Source organism: Lycium ferocissimum, chromosome 11 (genome assembly GCF_029784015.1).
Source record: "Lycium ferocissimum isolate CSIRO_LF1 chromosome 11, AGI_CSIRO_Lferr_CH_V1, whole genome shotgun sequence".
Taxonomy (NCBI): domain Eukaryota; kingdom Viridiplantae; phylum Streptophyta; class Magnoliopsida; order Solanales; family Solanaceae; genus Lycium; species Lycium ferocissimum.
In genome coordinates, this window is record NC_081352.1 from 32,306,166 (window position 1) to 32,322,776 (window position 16,611).

General features: G+C 33.5%; 2 protein-coding genes and 2 non-coding genes across 4 annotated transcripts; all 4 read left to right on the forward strand.

The window, feature by feature from the left end:
* Positions 1 to 1,806: 1,806 nt before the first annotated feature.
* Positions 1,807 to 2,139, forward strand: LOC132038249 (pre-mRNA polyadenylation factor FIP1-like). Its single transcript, XM_059428939.1, has one exon. The coding sequence runs from the start codon at positions 1,807 to 1,809 to the stop codon at positions 2,137 to 2,139; it is 333 nt and encodes a 110-aa protein (XP_059284922.1).
* A 703-nt stretch (positions 2,140 to 2,842) lies between these two features.
* On the forward strand, positions 2,843 to 2,914 carry TRNAH-GUG (transfer RNA histidin (anticodon GUG)). The gene has a single exon. It is a non-coding gene; the product is annotated as a tRNA-His (tRNA).
* Positions 2,915 to 5,295: 2,381 nt separating this feature from the next.
* LOC132037251 (uncharacterized) lies at positions 5,296 to 6,968 on the forward strand. The gene has a single exon (XM_059427745.1). It carries the CDS (start codon positions 5,527 to 5,529, stop codon positions 6,661 to 6,663), a length of 1,137 nt encoding a protein of 378 aa, XP_059283728.1. The 5' UTR covers positions 5,296 to 5,526; the 3' UTR covers positions 6,664 to 6,968.
* A 279-nt stretch (positions 6,969 to 7,247) lies between these two features.
* LOC132038767 (small nucleolar RNA Z122) lies at positions 7,248 to 7,345 on the forward strand. The gene has a single exon (XR_009410248.1). It is a non-coding gene; the product is annotated as a small nucleolar RNA Z122 (small nucleolar RNA).
* The last annotated feature ends 9,266 nt before the right edge of the window (positions 7,346 to 16,611 follow it).

A 16,611-nucleotide genomic window follows, 5' to 3' on the forward strand; every position in this document is an offset into this window, starting at 1 on the left:
GGTGAAGAAGAACTTAAAGTGATCAGAGGTGAAGTTGACCAGTTGCAGACACAGAGAATGCAGTGTTATGTCATTTTCAGAGAGTAATCCTTCTTATTGCGCTTAGAATCTCTATTCGGGTAACGAAAAGGGCCTAAAATACCATTGAACTATTATATTTGGTGTAAAAATAACTTCCATCCACCTTTGGGGCCTAAAATACCCCTGACGCTAATCTTTGGGGCCTAGAATACCCCTGGTGTCAACCTTCGGGGCTTAAAATACCCTGATTTTTATCGGATCCATTTCAAGACCCAATTAACAATTTCATTTATTATGTGGCAGCTTCTCATTGGTTAATAAAATAATTAACTTAAACTAATTAATCTCCCATTTAATCCGATCCAACTAATAAGTTCTACCCGCCCAATTAAATTCCCTTTTATCCATATTAAAAGAAACTCTCGAACCCATTCCATTAATAAGCCCGACCCTCTAACGGTGCCAACACTTGGATGGTGATTCAACCAATACATGAAACACTGAAAGAAACAAACCATGAAACATAAATACACTGTTTCTATTTTATTTTAGTTCAAACTTTCAAAGTAGAATTAGTGAAACACCACCCTGTAAAAGTAATATTCTTCTGTATTTTCTTTTTTGCATTGCTATATATACATTCATGATTCACCAATAAATAACTCAACATAAAAAGGATCAGTTAAATTGATAAACCTTTACGTTGAAACACTTGAAGACGTGCCAGAATTTGACTATAAGAGATTTCTTGTTAAAGGAAATTAAATACGTCATTTTCAACTGAAATTACGACCATGAAACAGAAACACATTGTTTCTTTCGGTGTTTCATGTATTGGTTGAATCACCTCCCAAATGTCTGCACCGTTCGAGGGTCGGGCTTATTAGTTGAATAGGTTCAAGGTTTCTTTTGATATGGATAAAAGGGGGTTTAATTGGGCGGGTATGGCTTATTAGTTGGATTGGGTTAAATGGGCGATTAATTAGTTTAAGTTAATTATTTTATTAACCAATGAGAAGCTACCACGTAATAAATGAAATTGTTAATTGAGTTTTAAAATGGGTCCGTTAAAAATAAGGGTATTTTAGGCCCCAAATGTTAACGCTGTATATTTAGGCCAAGGTTAACGTCCGTATTTTTTAGGACTGCAAATAGATGGAAAATATTTTTTGCAGACAAATTTAATAGTCCAAGGGTATTTTTGAATGTATTCTGATTGCATAAGGGGAATAAGCTAAAAGAACGATTATAAGGCATTTAGAGGATCAGTTTTTGGCTCGTCATACCAAAACTATTGGGTAAGCTAACGAAGGCGAACTTCTTCTACATCTAATTGACAAATAATAATCGTATGAGAAATCTGTAGTACTAAATCTTGAGTCTATCTCGTTAAATTCTCTTTCTTGTGATAGGCTTTTGCAGAGGTACTGTTATGAGGTGGTTTAACAACCATTATAGTTCAACTTAAAACCAAGAAAGCTGAACACGTACACGAAATTATATCCAACAAGAAAGTAAACTCGACAATTGTTGCAAATACAACACTCGTGATGGTAAACTAACATCAACAACAATCTATCTTCAGCCTTCATTACTTTCCTAACCAACCAATCAAAAGTCATAACCAAAACCAACAAATTAATTAACACTGTATAATCACATCATAAGCTTAACCAAACTTCCACTATAAATACTTCAATCAATTAGCTTCTCATCATCATCAAACAAAATCTTAAAATCTTCTCAGCACCTCAACTCCAAATCCACACACGTAAAAAAGAAACTATGGCTAGAAGCATATACACTTGCATGTTCATAATTGCTATTATCTCCTTAGCAATTAGTGGAAAATCTGAAGCTGGTCGTAATCTATTACAGACCAATAACCCAAGTATTCCTACTATACCAGGAATGCCAAAAATTCCTAATATGCCCAATATTCCTAATATGCCAAATATTCCAAATATGCCCTCAATTCCAAAAATTGGATCAATGCCACCAATGCCATCAATTCCAACAATTCCAAGATTCGCAATGCCACCAATGCCATCATTCCCAAATATTCCTACTTCTATTCCATCTATCCCATTTTTGACTCCACCACCTCCTGAGAACTAATTAAGTAGATTTGTCTACCTAATTAAAGCATTCTTATTTGGGAGGTGATTATACTCACACTATTTTATTTGTACTGTTCCTTTTGTTGATTTTGCATTTGTTTTGATTGGTCCGGTCGTTATGTTATTAGTTTCAGAATATTTGTCATTGTATTCCATTAAGTTCTTTTTCCTCTAGGGAGAAAGCGGGGGTGGTATACTAGACTATAGTTGTGTGTTGTATCATATTTTCATTATGTAATTTTTCAATTTACCGGTGTTTTATTATCTTATATATATGATGATACTTTTATTGTTATTCGACTTCTAATTATATAATAGAGCCAGAATTTTCACTAAGACAAATTGAAATAATTTACACCAGGGGATTTAACATATGCTAATCTATATAAATAATAAAAAAGTTGACATATCTTTTTCGACGAAAGGGTGTCAAATTGACTCCCTTTGGACAAAGATAACTCCGCCACTGATTGTCAGTCGTCATTCTCTAATAATCTAAATGGTCAATTGAAAATAATTTCACAAGGAATCAATTGTGAACTAGAATGTCCTCCTTATAATTTGAATCATAGTTAGACATTTTCTTCTATTCAAATTGTAAAAGGCCAAGAGATCCTATTTCCTCCGTCGAATATGAAGAACTAAAGAATGACAGACGGAGTAAACAACATAATCATTAGTTGGATCATGCAACCAACAAAGTGGCTGTAGTTTAGTGGTGAGAATTCCACGTTGTGGCCGTGGAGACCTGGGCTCGAATCCCAGCAGCCACACTTCCTTTTTAATTTTAGTTTTCACAGTTAATCTTTTTTTATTTTAGTTTTCACAGTTAATTTTTTTTTAGTTTAGTTTTCAATTTTCACAGTTAATCTTGGTTCTTACTATATATGCTATGGAGATGACTCTCCTCCTATGTTAGTATATTCCCAGCTATATGAAGGTGCTTATCAAACATTTTTAATCTTGGGCTTTATCATGTCCTGTTCGTATGGAAGCACACATAAATTAAATGGATTATTAGTAAAAGAAAAGGAAAAATAATGTGTGTAGAAAGAAACAGGCTTCATTCATGTATATGGTACGTATTATGACATACATTGAAGGCAGTAACATTGTCTGCCACATATGTTGCATATTTTGTGAATTGATAATCAGTTCTTAACTTCGTCTTTCTATATTGTGGTAAAACCAATGTACAATTTATAGACATTGAAGGCAGAAAATGATAATTCAAAAGAAGATGATTTTATGTCTAATGAACCAAAAAAAAAAAAAAAAAGAGCAGTGTTTGTTCGTGAAAAGTCAAGAAACTATATACATAGTTTTGGCTAAAACTACTGAGCTCTGTTAACTCCATAATTGATACTCTAGCAGTCTAGCTCCACCTTTGCTCACGGAGGTAAAAATGCAACAAATCACCAAACAATATAAATTATTTATTTATAATAAACACCAATTAAAGGAAAATGAAACAGAAACAGTGAAGTGCTTCACGTGAAGCCCTATAAATTGAAAATATTCTTACATTCCCCCTTTATATAAAAAGCAAAAATTAAAAATTTCCCCATAAGCAAACACGCTTATTACGGTACTCGTTGTTAACAAATCAACCAACAAGAACATGATTATCTATCTTCAAATTGTTCTGTTCTGAGTTTGCCACATGGGGTAAGCAACAATAAGTAACACTTTATATTAATCAAATTTCGAAGAACAAAGTAGTGAAAGACAGTGATCTCGAAATAATAAGCAAATGAACAAGTTCCAAGACTTAGTATAACGAAGATTTCACCTGACATAAATGAAATTGCAATTCACGCAAACTATATAAGTAGTTGTTAGTTTAGAAGTTAGGAATTATTGAAGCATTGAATGTATTTATTTACGAACGTGATTTCCAGTTTTTCCTTTGGTGGATTACATTCTCCTAAATTTGTCATAGATACTTGAATTACAACTCACTTTGCTTGAACACCTGAAATCATGATAAAATGTTTCTATTTTTTTACACTTTCAGCTTGGAAAAGTTTTTGCGCGTATTTTCAAGCGCCTATTACGTAAATAAGTTAATCACTTAAAATATGTCATTTTCATTAATAATATGCATTGTTAACGTAAAATATGTCACTTTCTTAAATATATGCATTAGCTTCAATAAAGCATAAAACCTCAACGCTTTCCAATTGAGGTTTATGAGTATAGTAAAGAATGGGTACATTTTTTATGTGGTTAATTTATCTACATAATAGGTGTATGATAACACACACATTTTTTTTTCTTTTCAAATTTTGAATCGAAAATGTGTACTGGGCACATTTTATGTGTTCAAATGCTTAATTGAAACATGTCGTAATTCGATGTCTAATTAAATTTAAGAGATTGTCGATGTGTTCCGCCTTTTCCTTTTAATCTATGTCAAATAAATCACATTTGTAAAATAAAATAACAGGGGAGGAGGAGCAAATAATATCAACTCTCTTTTATGATAAATGTACAGGTACTAAAATTTTTCACTAGGTTCCAAAAACATCCAATGTGTTTTTAAGTAAACGAGGTATAGTGGAACTTTTAACACTACCCTAGATTGCAACTACTATGTATTTATCCAAATGATGCAGTCAAGTTGGAGGTCTTCAAGGCATCACCTTAACATAACAACAAACTAACTTTCTCGTAAGAATATAAACCCATGACTTTTGGAGATAACGAAAAAACGTATATTACAAAAAAGATAATAAAAAAAAAAAACTCACTTTGTTAGCTGTGTAAAAATGATATATTAATCAATTAATTAAGTTAATTAAATAAGCAAAGCAGGCGAAGTAGCCAGTACGCAGCTCCAAGGATACTTCCTCGAACCATCCTAATTAACAGATGCAAATCAAATATTTTAAGTTACTAATTTATTATTACAACGGTAAATACCTAGTATTTAATATATTTTAATTCATTAAGATAAAAACGAATATTTATGTTATGCCCGCCAAGATCCCAAAAAAGTATCCCGCTTTTTCAGTTTGGGCTTTGAACCCAAATCGTCACATCGACCTTGGGCTTTTTAATCTTTGACCATATGCCACGTGTCTACTCCCCATTCGTTGGAAACAATGGACCCACCTGTACTAATGTTTCTATTTATGTGTTCCCCCTTCTCATATAATGCCACTGGGACACAGTCTCCTTGCAACTATACTGCTACACTAAACAATGGAGCGCCACATACAGTGCAAGCTTTCAGCTTAATCTTTTTTTTTTTTTTTTTTTGCACTATTCACAACGCATTCTTCAAAACCCTAGCCACCTAGCTTCTCTCTCTGATATTCTTGGGGTTCTTCACTTTAATATATAACCCATTATATTCTGTAAACGTTACGTTTCTTCTATAATGGCTTCAGCTTGTGTAAACAAAATGGGTATGTCGCCGGAGAAGTTCTTGGATTGTTCTCCGACAACTAAGTACAAGTCATATGGTTGGTTAAGTCCGAGGATGTCCTTCAGTAATGGCGACACATCCAAGGTTGCAGGAACAAAAAAGACAACTCTTGAAGACAAAACCGAAAAATTAGATCCAGAAGTTTCAAATGACTTCGAGTTTTGTCTTGAAGATCCGGTGATTATGTTGCCAGCCGACCAGCTTTTTTCTGATGGAAAGCTAGTCCCACTTCATCTTTCCATGACCCGACCTGTTACCACGACATCAGCTAATGTTACATCCACAGATAGTACCACCCCTCAAGTACTTCGGATGAGAAATGAGATTTCGAATGCTGATCCGTATTTGTTCTCTCCAAAAGCACCAAGATGTACTACAAGATGGAGGGAGCTTCTAGGTTTAAAGAAACAACATCAAAACAACAACAATGCAAAGCTTGAAAATCAGCGAACCTCATCTTTACCTAGCAATACCAAATCTCTCAAAAATTTCCTTCATCGTAGCTCAAAATCATTGAGTTCTTCTCTAGACTCGTCTCTTAACCTTCCCTTGTTAACAAAAGACTCTGATACTGAGTCTGTTTCAATTTCTTCTAGGTTATCACTTTCCTCTTCTTCTTCTGGCCATGACCATGATGATCTTCCTAGACTTTCCCTTGATTCAGATAGACCAAACAGAAATGCAACTAATCCACGTAGGGTACGACTTGTGAAGCATAGGGTATCAGCCTCTGAAGCTACAAGAACTGGTAGAAGCCCAGTTCGTAGACAAACGGACTCCACTCTCACCACAACTGTTCGAGGAGCATCTGTTGATAGTCCTAGAATGAACTCTTCAGGGAAGATTGTTTTCCATAGCTTAGAAAGAAGTTCAAGCAGTCCTAGTACTTTTAATGGTGGACCAAGGTACAAACATAGAGGAATGGAGAGATCTTATTCAGCCAATGTTCGTGTTACTCCTGTTCTTAATGTTCCAGTTTGTAAATCTGGGGTCTTTGGATTTCCTCTGTTTTCTTCTTCATCTTCATCTGTAAATGGAAACAAGGGACAATATCACAGCAACAGCAGACCAAAAACAGTCAAAGAATGAAGAGAGTTTTTAGGTTAGAAATTGGTAATATTCACCCTTTTCCGGTTAGATTTATGAGGGTTTTTTGTTGTAATGGGAGTTTCAGTTTTTCAGATTTCAGTAGGCTTAGAAAAATTTATGTAAATATCCAGGCAACTCTTGTTTACTACTTCCATTGTTGTTTTTGCTAACTCTGATGCTGAAAGCTAATGTTTTTGAATTTTTCATTTTTTTTTCGTAATTGAATCTTAATTTAGTATCGTTATTAAAGTATTATTTATATTTTCTTGTACCTGAAAGCTATGGAATCTCTCTGTTATACTTTTTGAAGCTTTTCAAAAAGTTCTTTCTTCCCTTCTTTTCATTCTTGAATGTTGAATCATGATATGATGTGTGCTAAGAGCGTGATGCCCACGCGCTCTCTCTGGTTGTGGTGATGCTTTTTATAAGGAGTGTAGCATTTTCTGGGCAGAAAGAAGAAGGTAACGTGACATGCATTGGCATCTTTCCCTGCCTTCTAGCTTGCATATATGCTTAACTGTAAATATAATTTAAAATGCTTTTATTCATTTTTGTTACTTCAATTATTGTTTTTTATACTTGAATTTGGGAAATGGTGACAAGTTTTTGAATGCACAATGAGAAACCAGCTGCCAGTTTTTGCCGGATCAATCTGCTTTATGCACGTCAGTCTGATCCCTACAACACCTCAAGGGCCTTGTATGGATTGTATGGGTATGAAGATTTCTATGAAAAATGCTTCTTGAATTTTGCAATATATATTTTTATTTTTCTTCTATTTTCTAAAGCAAAAATAAAATTATTGTTAAAAAGTGTGAAAATTTTAAACCATTGGTATAACGGAAAACAATGACATTCAAATTAAAGACCCCTAAAATCCAAATTGGTTTAGCTTTGTGCACTATAGTTTAAATTCTTTTACTTACGTTACATGTTACTTAAAAACAAGCATCATTCAGCCTGTCATTATTATAATCCCACATTATAATGTCAACATCACTATACAACTCTACATAGGGGTTGCTATAAAATTTGTCCAGTATTTTGTTGAGTATTAGCTAAAGTCGGAATAAAATTTATTTTGAAATCTTGGAATTATCTATCATATGTAGAAGGTGGGATTATATACACTATTAAAGACAAAGATTTTTCCTACCGACATTCAATGGGAAATTTGTACTATAAGATATAATTTTCCCACCTCATTCCCATCGAACCAGCTCAATGGGAAAACTCATGGTGGGAAACAGATTGTAATTAAAACGTTGGGGAACTTCTTGATTTTTCCGTGTGAAAATACTATTACTATTTAGGTTTTTTCCATCGATATTCAGTGGGAAATAGCCACTGAACATAGTCTTGATATCTCTTTCCGTGTAGTTTGCGAGTATTCAGACAGAGTTTTACCCCGTGCGCACTCGAGGGTAATGCAAAAAAGGTTCCCATGTCATCAAAAAATAGCCACTGAACATTTTGCAGTGGAAAATCAGTAGAAAAATAGAGATTTTTTAGTAGTGATATCCTGATTAAAATCATGGGATAACCTTATTTTGAATCAACTGAATCCTTATTAATCATTAGGTAAAACATCAAGTTATCCTAAGATTATAATCTTGAGATTGTAATTAGAATTTGGATAGACAATCTCAAGCTTGTGGTGTAAAATTATCCTTGCCATAGCTAATGTTCTTAACCAAACGTAGGATACATTTAATCTCAAATTTTATTCTGAGGTAACGCTAATTTCTATAACCAAATTTAATTCAAAATGAGGTTATCCTAGGATTATAATCAGGGTGTATCTATCCCACATTCTAAATGAGCTATATATCCTCAACCAAAAAAATGATAGATTTTATACCGGAATAACCCACTTAATGCCTCCAACCAAACGGCCCCTATATAATTACTCTCTTAAAACTACTCAAACATTACCTTAATTTTTATCCTTCCTCGGGAATAAAAAAGGAATAATTTACTTAATCAAGAAATTTAAAACAATAAATTCTTAAATGGCAGTGATCGAACGTCACATAGCTCTCTCTTCTTAATGAAGAAAAAATTGGACCCTTTGCCTAGTTGATGTTGTTGTGTTTGCTTTGGGAATGATCCGTTATATATTCACTAGTACATTATAACTGATTGAAAAAAAGTCTGTTTCATTAAATAAGAAGAGTTAGTGAAGCTTGCATGATTGATGCTACCATGTGGAAAACTGGCATCTACAGTCCATTAAGTGATACGTCCATGTTAAAATTAACTCTTTATAATATCTCAGAGTACTTTCCAAGTGTGAAATAAATGTTGTTGGAGAATCCATTTGCTAAATAACTGTGCTGTCAGCAAAAGGAAAAAAAAACTATAACACCTTTGTCTACTCAACAGCCAATTGCTCTCTCTGCTATAGTGCTTCTTTTGGACTCATCTCTTTTCTCTATGCTAACTAAAAACAAAGTTGCTTGGTAGTTACTACTCATCATAGAGTTTCAAAGATATGAAAATGCAATCAGTCTAGCACCTGTTCAATCAAAAAGGTAATTAAATTGGTCTTAATGCTTTTGATGGATATATGTATGGAGTTTGAGTTGTACTCATGGGCGGCGCTAGGGGATTGGATTAATATACCATCTCCTATTACATATATAGATGTTGAATTTCTTGGTGAAAATCCTGTCTTTGTTATTGGCTACACTCATATTTCCCCGAGGACTAGTTATACTCATTGAATGAATAAAAAAAATTTACAAAATTATGTTACTCGTAAGGTAATTACACTGGTCACTCGGTGAAAGTGGCAATTAACATGTTATATATGTTATACTATACTATTTAGTGTATATAATCTAATCCTACATAGCAAATGAGCAAACTACTTATCCAGATAATAAGCCCCAAGAGATCTGTTCCCGTGGGGTAAAAATTTACTCGTATTCGATATTTACATAAAATCGGTGAACATATCTACATGACTTTTACATTCACTTTGTCATTTAATTAACCATTATAAGTTAATGCATATTCTTAATATACTATAACTAAGATAAAATAGTAGTAGTATAGTTTAGCGTCAGCATGTAAATTTTTGCCCCTGTAAGAAATGTTGCTTTTCCAATTAACCTGAAACTTGTACATTCAAAAGTTGACATTTGCAAGCGGAGTTGAAAACAGTAGCAAGGCATTAAGGTAAGGAAGGGTTGATTTTAGACTGCACAATGCTATTTTCTTGATTTATATATACAAACGTACTTGAAGACAATATAGAAAAAGCAGCTGGCAAAGAGGTCCATGCATGTGTGAATTTTGTAGGAAAGAAGAAAGGTGTGTAGTGAAAATCAGAGGATCAGATAAAGATATAACAGTTCTTTCAGTTGTCGTTGTCTCCGATTCATGTCCCCATTCTCTTTGTTATAACCTTCCTGTAATGCTTCTCAAGAGCTTGAAGAGCACAGTGCTCTCTTATGATTGAGTCCCACTTGATTTCAATAAATTGACCATTCTTGATTTGTAATGCATTCAGAATTTAAACCTTATAGGTTCTGATTCGTATAGAGACACATTTATATTTATCAATACTTGTTTCTTGCACGCTCGTATAGAAACTAACTCCAAAATACTAAACTTAATTGAACTCGTGAATTCGGTGATTGGATCCTTTCACCGTTCTTGTCCACTTTACTCCGGTTCCATGTCGTTTGGACTTTTTAAAAATGCCGCTAGATATGTGTCAGATTGTTGAATACATTTTTGAGGGGTCCGATAAAAGTACGGTAATATTTTCGGATGGTCCAAATAAAATAACTCCTTACCAGTGACTAGTTATTTCTTGTATTGAGAATGTAAATGTTACAAATTTCAAGTTCATTTATTCTACTTGGAATTTCCATGATAAGTTGCTTGACTTTGACCACTGGTCTTTACTATGGTCATGGACTGATCATGGGGTTACTCACCCTCAGTGCTTTTTAGACATCGGCAATACCAGTTTATTCTTTGCTCATTTGACCAAAATTTGCACCAACCAACCGCAATCATGAAATTAAATGTGCTTGATTATTTATCTTGGTTATCAGTACGACTCAAAAGATAAAGAAGAAAATCTGATGAATCTCTTAAATTTTAATAAATCTTTCCAATGATACTGGAATTTTGCATTAAGAATTGTTTTTTTGTTCTCTTAATTATATATTCTGTCAACCGAAAGTATTCAGTATTGTCACTTATATTATTAATTTGATATTGACATCAGTGTGCAGATGTAGTGGTCGTTGTCCAGTTTCATTTAGGTAGCATAGTGTTAGTGGAGCAGGCTAAAGGTTCTTTTGTAGTGCCAGTAAAAGGAAAAGTGATACAGAAATATAAACCATTTCTCCCTAGCATTTATACAATTGTCTCAGTAGTCGATGTTGCAGCCTTGCAATATTCGCTTGCATTTTGGTCATGATCATGCACCTCTTAAATTGATTCGTGTTGATAGCGAGCGTTTTACCTTTTTTAGTTATGTTTGTCGTCACTATAGGGGAAGTAATAGGTAACGCGTAAATCATAGAACCAAAACTTGTAAGTTTTTTCGGTAGCAGAAGCGAAGACTAGAACAAACCACGATTGAAGTTACTGAACGGTGGCAGCTGTCATGTTATGTCGGAGCAACCTCTTACGTCATAGCCTACACTCGCCTATATGCGGAACAGAAGAGAGACCGACGAGAAATACTATCTTTCATCTATAATATTAATTGTACACCGTAGGTGCACTTTTATATGAAAATATTTGGATTAACAGTAATTACTACAATTATAGGTTGAAATGCTAAGATATCCAAATAGGCTACCCATGGTTTTTTTTACAAAATTATTGTATTATTGCATACTGTATTTTCCTGATATGCTTTTAAACACCCGTTATGGACTGATTCTTATTTCCAACAGGCACAAATTTAAATCAATCAGGCTATCATAATCAAAACATCGAATGATTGAAGAAAAAGTGCTAGCAATTAGCAAGTGGGTCTTCACCTTCATGTTCACATACAAGATCAATTAAACGAGTGAGTAAATTATTGAAACATATTCTTTCATACTCTACTTAAATAAGAAAGGTGTTTTGGGAACAAAAGATATTTGAATACTTTAATTCGGAGATTAGTGGATTAGCATGTACTTAGTATATACTTAAAACAGCTAATGAGCAAACCAAAGACAAATGTTAGAATTGAAAAAAGCTGATGCACAACTTGTTGTTTACCTTAGACAGAGAGGCAGCCCCCTGCAGCCTGCCTTAATTTTATCAACCTGCCTTTGTTTTTATCATCTTTTTCTTTAACAAAGGTTAATAATATAATGTGGTTACAGAGTGAACTGTCTTTGGCTCCAATTCTCTAAATATTTATATCAATAGTAGAGTTGTTAGCGTCTCTTTCTTCTTTCGAAAGGAGACAGAGATTGAGGAAATGTCTTGGTGAAGACAATATATTTGTCTTGTGGTGAAGGGAATGAGCCAACAATGAATTTCGTCTTTCACTTAGATTTGAAATAATAATCTACTTAAAGACTAAAGTTAAGAGATGTAACTTGCAAGTTGCAACCATACTGTAAAATACTGATATGATAAATCATTTTGATCCAAATGGCATGTTTGGGGTAGGTTTCAAATGGTCCCATAAATACTTCCTAAGCAATTTTGGTCCTTAAATTTGTCAATAGTTTTTTGGTTCATGTTTAAAAATGTTGTAACAAAAGATTTAACCAGAAACAAAAAGAGAGTCTTATCAAATCTTAGAAATCGCAACACTAAAAATAATATATTAATCACCAAAATTAAATAAAAAGGCGTAGGAAGTACTGCATCTGCACCTGAAAGAGCTGCAATAAACTCCAAAAATAGTACAAAATGTAAAAACTAGCTAAACTTTTAAAAGCCTGTTTCGATTGGCTTATTTTAGGTGCTTTTAAGCCAAAATAGTTTTTAAGCACTTTTGTAGTGTCTGGTAAAATTAAAAAATGCTTTTAAACACTTATTTTTAAACTATAATGATAAAAATAAGCTAAAATCTATAAGTTAAAATTCCTAACTTATGACTTTTGACTTATAAGTCAAAAACCACAAGTCCATCCAAACGGACTCTAAATGTGGACTATATTAAATTCTTTTATTTTCACAATTCATTTGGAACGTGCTCTTTATAAAATTGTCGGTTCACGAGATTCTGTTTTACCCCAATGAATGATTAAGTTTACTAAAGTATTGGGACTCATGTACCTGCTCTTTATTATGGACAAATTAGTGGGATTTGGAAATATTCGGTCGTCTGGATCTCTACTGCAAAATCCAACCCCATTATAAATTCCATGCATATATCCCACATCTATCACGACAAAATTCACGAGACCAAAATTCAACATTGATCCCTTTTGGTTCTAATACAGAGTCACCACAGAGGAAGAACGACTGAAATAGTGCATCGACTTGATCTGTGTATACTTATATTCAATCAAACCTCTAATTATATAATGAGTGTAATATTATTTTGTATGTTCAATGGAACTAAAATTTTGAATTCGTCTCTTATGGATAATATCCATATAGGGTCACTTCTTTACTCTCTTGATTTTTAGGTGATACTGTTATTTTTTTCGTAGTTCGTTCCAAGATATTTTTTTTATATTTGGATATAATCAACTTTAATTTTTTATTTTATCATTACTAAAGCTTAATTTATAACCACACAAATATTATTATGTGTTTAAAACTATAAGTTTCAAAATTTTATAATCACACAAATATCGTAACATATTAAAACCATACAAATCAAAAACCTATTATTTTTATTTCATAACAAGTCAAAGTACTTTACATAAATTGAAACCAAAAGTGTAGAAGCTAATGTCTGGTTCGAAATTAATAAAAAGGGTCAAAAATGCCCCTCTACTTTGAGAAAAGGGCTAAAAAATTTTCCATTATAAATTTGGGTCAAAAATACCCCTGTCTTAACAGAAATCTTCAATATAACTCGATTTTATTTTTAAACCCGATCAAACTAAATAAAAAACTCATATGGGTTATCCGCTCCCGTGCCTAGTGGCTCCAGATGGAGGACTCAGGAACAAGTTGGTCGTATATGAATTTTTTATGTAATTGGGTCGGGTTAAATGGAGCGGGTTTAAAAATGAAATCGGGTTATGTTGGGGATTTCCGTTAAGACAGAGGTATATTTAAGAACTTTAATGACGGAAGAGGTATTTTTTATCTAAATTTGTAATAGAGGATATTTTTAATCCTTTTTCCAAAATAGAGATGCATTTATGACCCTTTCCCTAAGATAAATCTCTGTACGGACTAAGAACGGTCATGCAGCACTATCCATAGAATCAAAGAGCTATTAGTATGTCAATCTTTACCATGTACTATATAGATTGGTAGCTAGGGAGGGGAAATTTTAGAAGTGACTGGTCAAGTCCACAATGGTAAATGTGTATATAGGAATATGAGATGGAAATGGAGCTATATTTTAAAAATGAGACTTGTAAACGACAAATTGCTGTTGCTAGCTACCTCCTACAGCTAACAGTCCTACTAACCTCAACAGATACAACAGGGACATGCATCCCAACAAACAAAATTTCGAACAAGACAAAGGACTAGTAATTTTGAAATTTCCCTGTGCTCTTCGCCTCTGCCTCTCTGTTTCATGCTTCTTTCCTTCTTTACCTTGCTTCTCTTATTTCAATATTTTATACTGTTGTATTACATATTACTAATATCGCATCTAACTCTCATAACTAAGTACTGTAACATATTGCAATCTATAATTTGAAGATGAATAAGGTATTCATTTAATAAAAACCAATCATTTTGGAGATGGCGAAGTGATGGCATGAGGCTTGATTGACTACTTTTATCATGCCAAAGGTAACTCGGAAATGTTCACACACAAGAAGATACTAGCTTTGTATTTCGGTGGTCATAAATGCTCGATCACGCGGGTGAGACACGGTGACTAATAGGCCACGTGGAACTTAGTTCGAGAGGAAGAATCGTGAATCGTAGTGATGAATTAGTTCGAAAGAGAGATTATTGGTTGTGCGCACAAAATCTCATGTTGATAGTTGAAAAGATTATAAAGTTACATATAAGTTGTAGAACTATAGATAAACTTTTAAAGCTAGCTACGAGGATTTTTTAGGAAAAACCATACGTGCTTTATCCAAAGCAAATTATATCAAACCGCATTAAAAGCAATGTTTGAACTTTGCACAACAGGAAAATCTTTCTCCCTTGATTAAATTTTTAAAAATAGGAAAGGAAATGTAGCTTTAAAAGATACGTACATGAATTAGGACTTGTTCGTTAGGTGACAGTGAGGGGGATAAAGTTAACAGTGAATAAGCTATATTTGTTGAAGAAAAGAGTAAAGGAGATAACGATTGAGAACTTTTAATAGGTATTTATTTGGTAGTACTACTTTGCAGTGGGGAGCTTTAAAGCTGCCTAAATTAATCTGATGTGTTTACTACTGTGCTGTTGAAATTTGTGGCGGGCTATTATGAGTTGTAACTTGAAAGTACTCTGATGTCTCTAGCTGTGCATCTGCTTTTGCAACACAGAGTTTCTTTTGTTCCTTTTTTCTTTTCGTATATCCTTTCTTTGCTTTTCCCCTTTTTGGTCTTTGGAGGTTTCTTCAAGAGGCATTACCCAATGAGTATTTCTCTGTCCAGAATCAATATGACACCTTTATTACCAATCAAGGTGGTGTTGGAGTAATAGATCTAGTTATCGAATCGTCTTTGTTAGGAAACACTTTATCTCTAGTGTTAGGATACTTGTTAGCGCTCATTTAAATTTTATCGGGCTCTAATACGGATACCGAACACCAGATATAAAGGAACAAATAAAAACATGCCACCTTTTCTGTCATCTAGCTTTTCTCCAACAAAAGTAGAGTTTAAGAGTTTTTGTTATTTTTTATGAAAAACATTTTTTGAAAGAACATATATAAATGTTAGTGAATCTATAAGTGTTATCATGAGATTTTTGAGTTGTAAAGATTAGTATTGATAATGTCTGAAGTGTTAGTTGAAACGAGTAATACTCAGTTTAAAGTCTAAATAGTCCATCATACTATATTGAAGTCTCACATGTTAAAATTTAAAATTCTATCACATTCTGTTGGAGTTTCGCATAAAGGGAGTTTTCAAATACATGTAAAAGTTTGAAACTCTAATGAAATTTTACATAAAAGGGAGTTCCCCAACTCCAAAACAGTTAAATTTTCGAACTTCAGCACAATACGCTGGAGCTTTTCCGTGTTTTGGCTAAGTTATTTTTATTCAAGTTTTAACATGTACTAAAAAATGACTAATTCTTAATTACATTTCAAACAGTGACTAAACTTTGAATACCGATCTAAAAAAGTGGCTAGGCCACATAATTTTCACACCTTAGTAAGTTTACTTAACAGCCCATACGTCTGTCAATGCCGGCCCGCTCTAATAATTCTGACTCAAATGGCTACTGGCTACACGATAACATTCTTTGGTTTCTATCGTTATTCTGGACAAGCCCAGTTCAAATATTTGGAAGTTTTTGCACGGATTTCCCTTCAAATGCACACATCTTTAATTTCTGTCCCTGCTGTTTGTTTAATGAAAATGTTTAACTTTGCTTCGCTCGGCATAAGTCCTGCAATATTTTTATCTTTGGGAACTGAACTTTTGCTTCGCTCGGCACAAGTTCTTTAGGAATTATGTTATGCGGGATAAGTTGTGTAGCATTTTTTAGATTATATTGAGTGTTGAAAGTTTTACCTTTTCTGGCATAACTTGTGTGGATGTTATGATACATATGTCGAAGTTAAACGCTAACTCTGCCGTCCGAAATCTATACTTATGCCTTTTTCAAGATTATGTTGAAAGTTTTGCCCTGTCCGATATAACATATGGGATGTTATGATAC

Coding starts and splice junctions, on each gene's coding strand:
- LOC132037251 (XM_059427745.1), top strand. CDS start 5,527: ATGGCTTCAGCTTGTGTAAACAAAATGGGTATGTCGCCGGAGAAGTTC.
- LOC132038249 (XM_059428939.1), top strand. CDS start 1,807: ATGGCTAGAAGCATATACACTTGCATGTTCATAATTGCTATTATCTCC.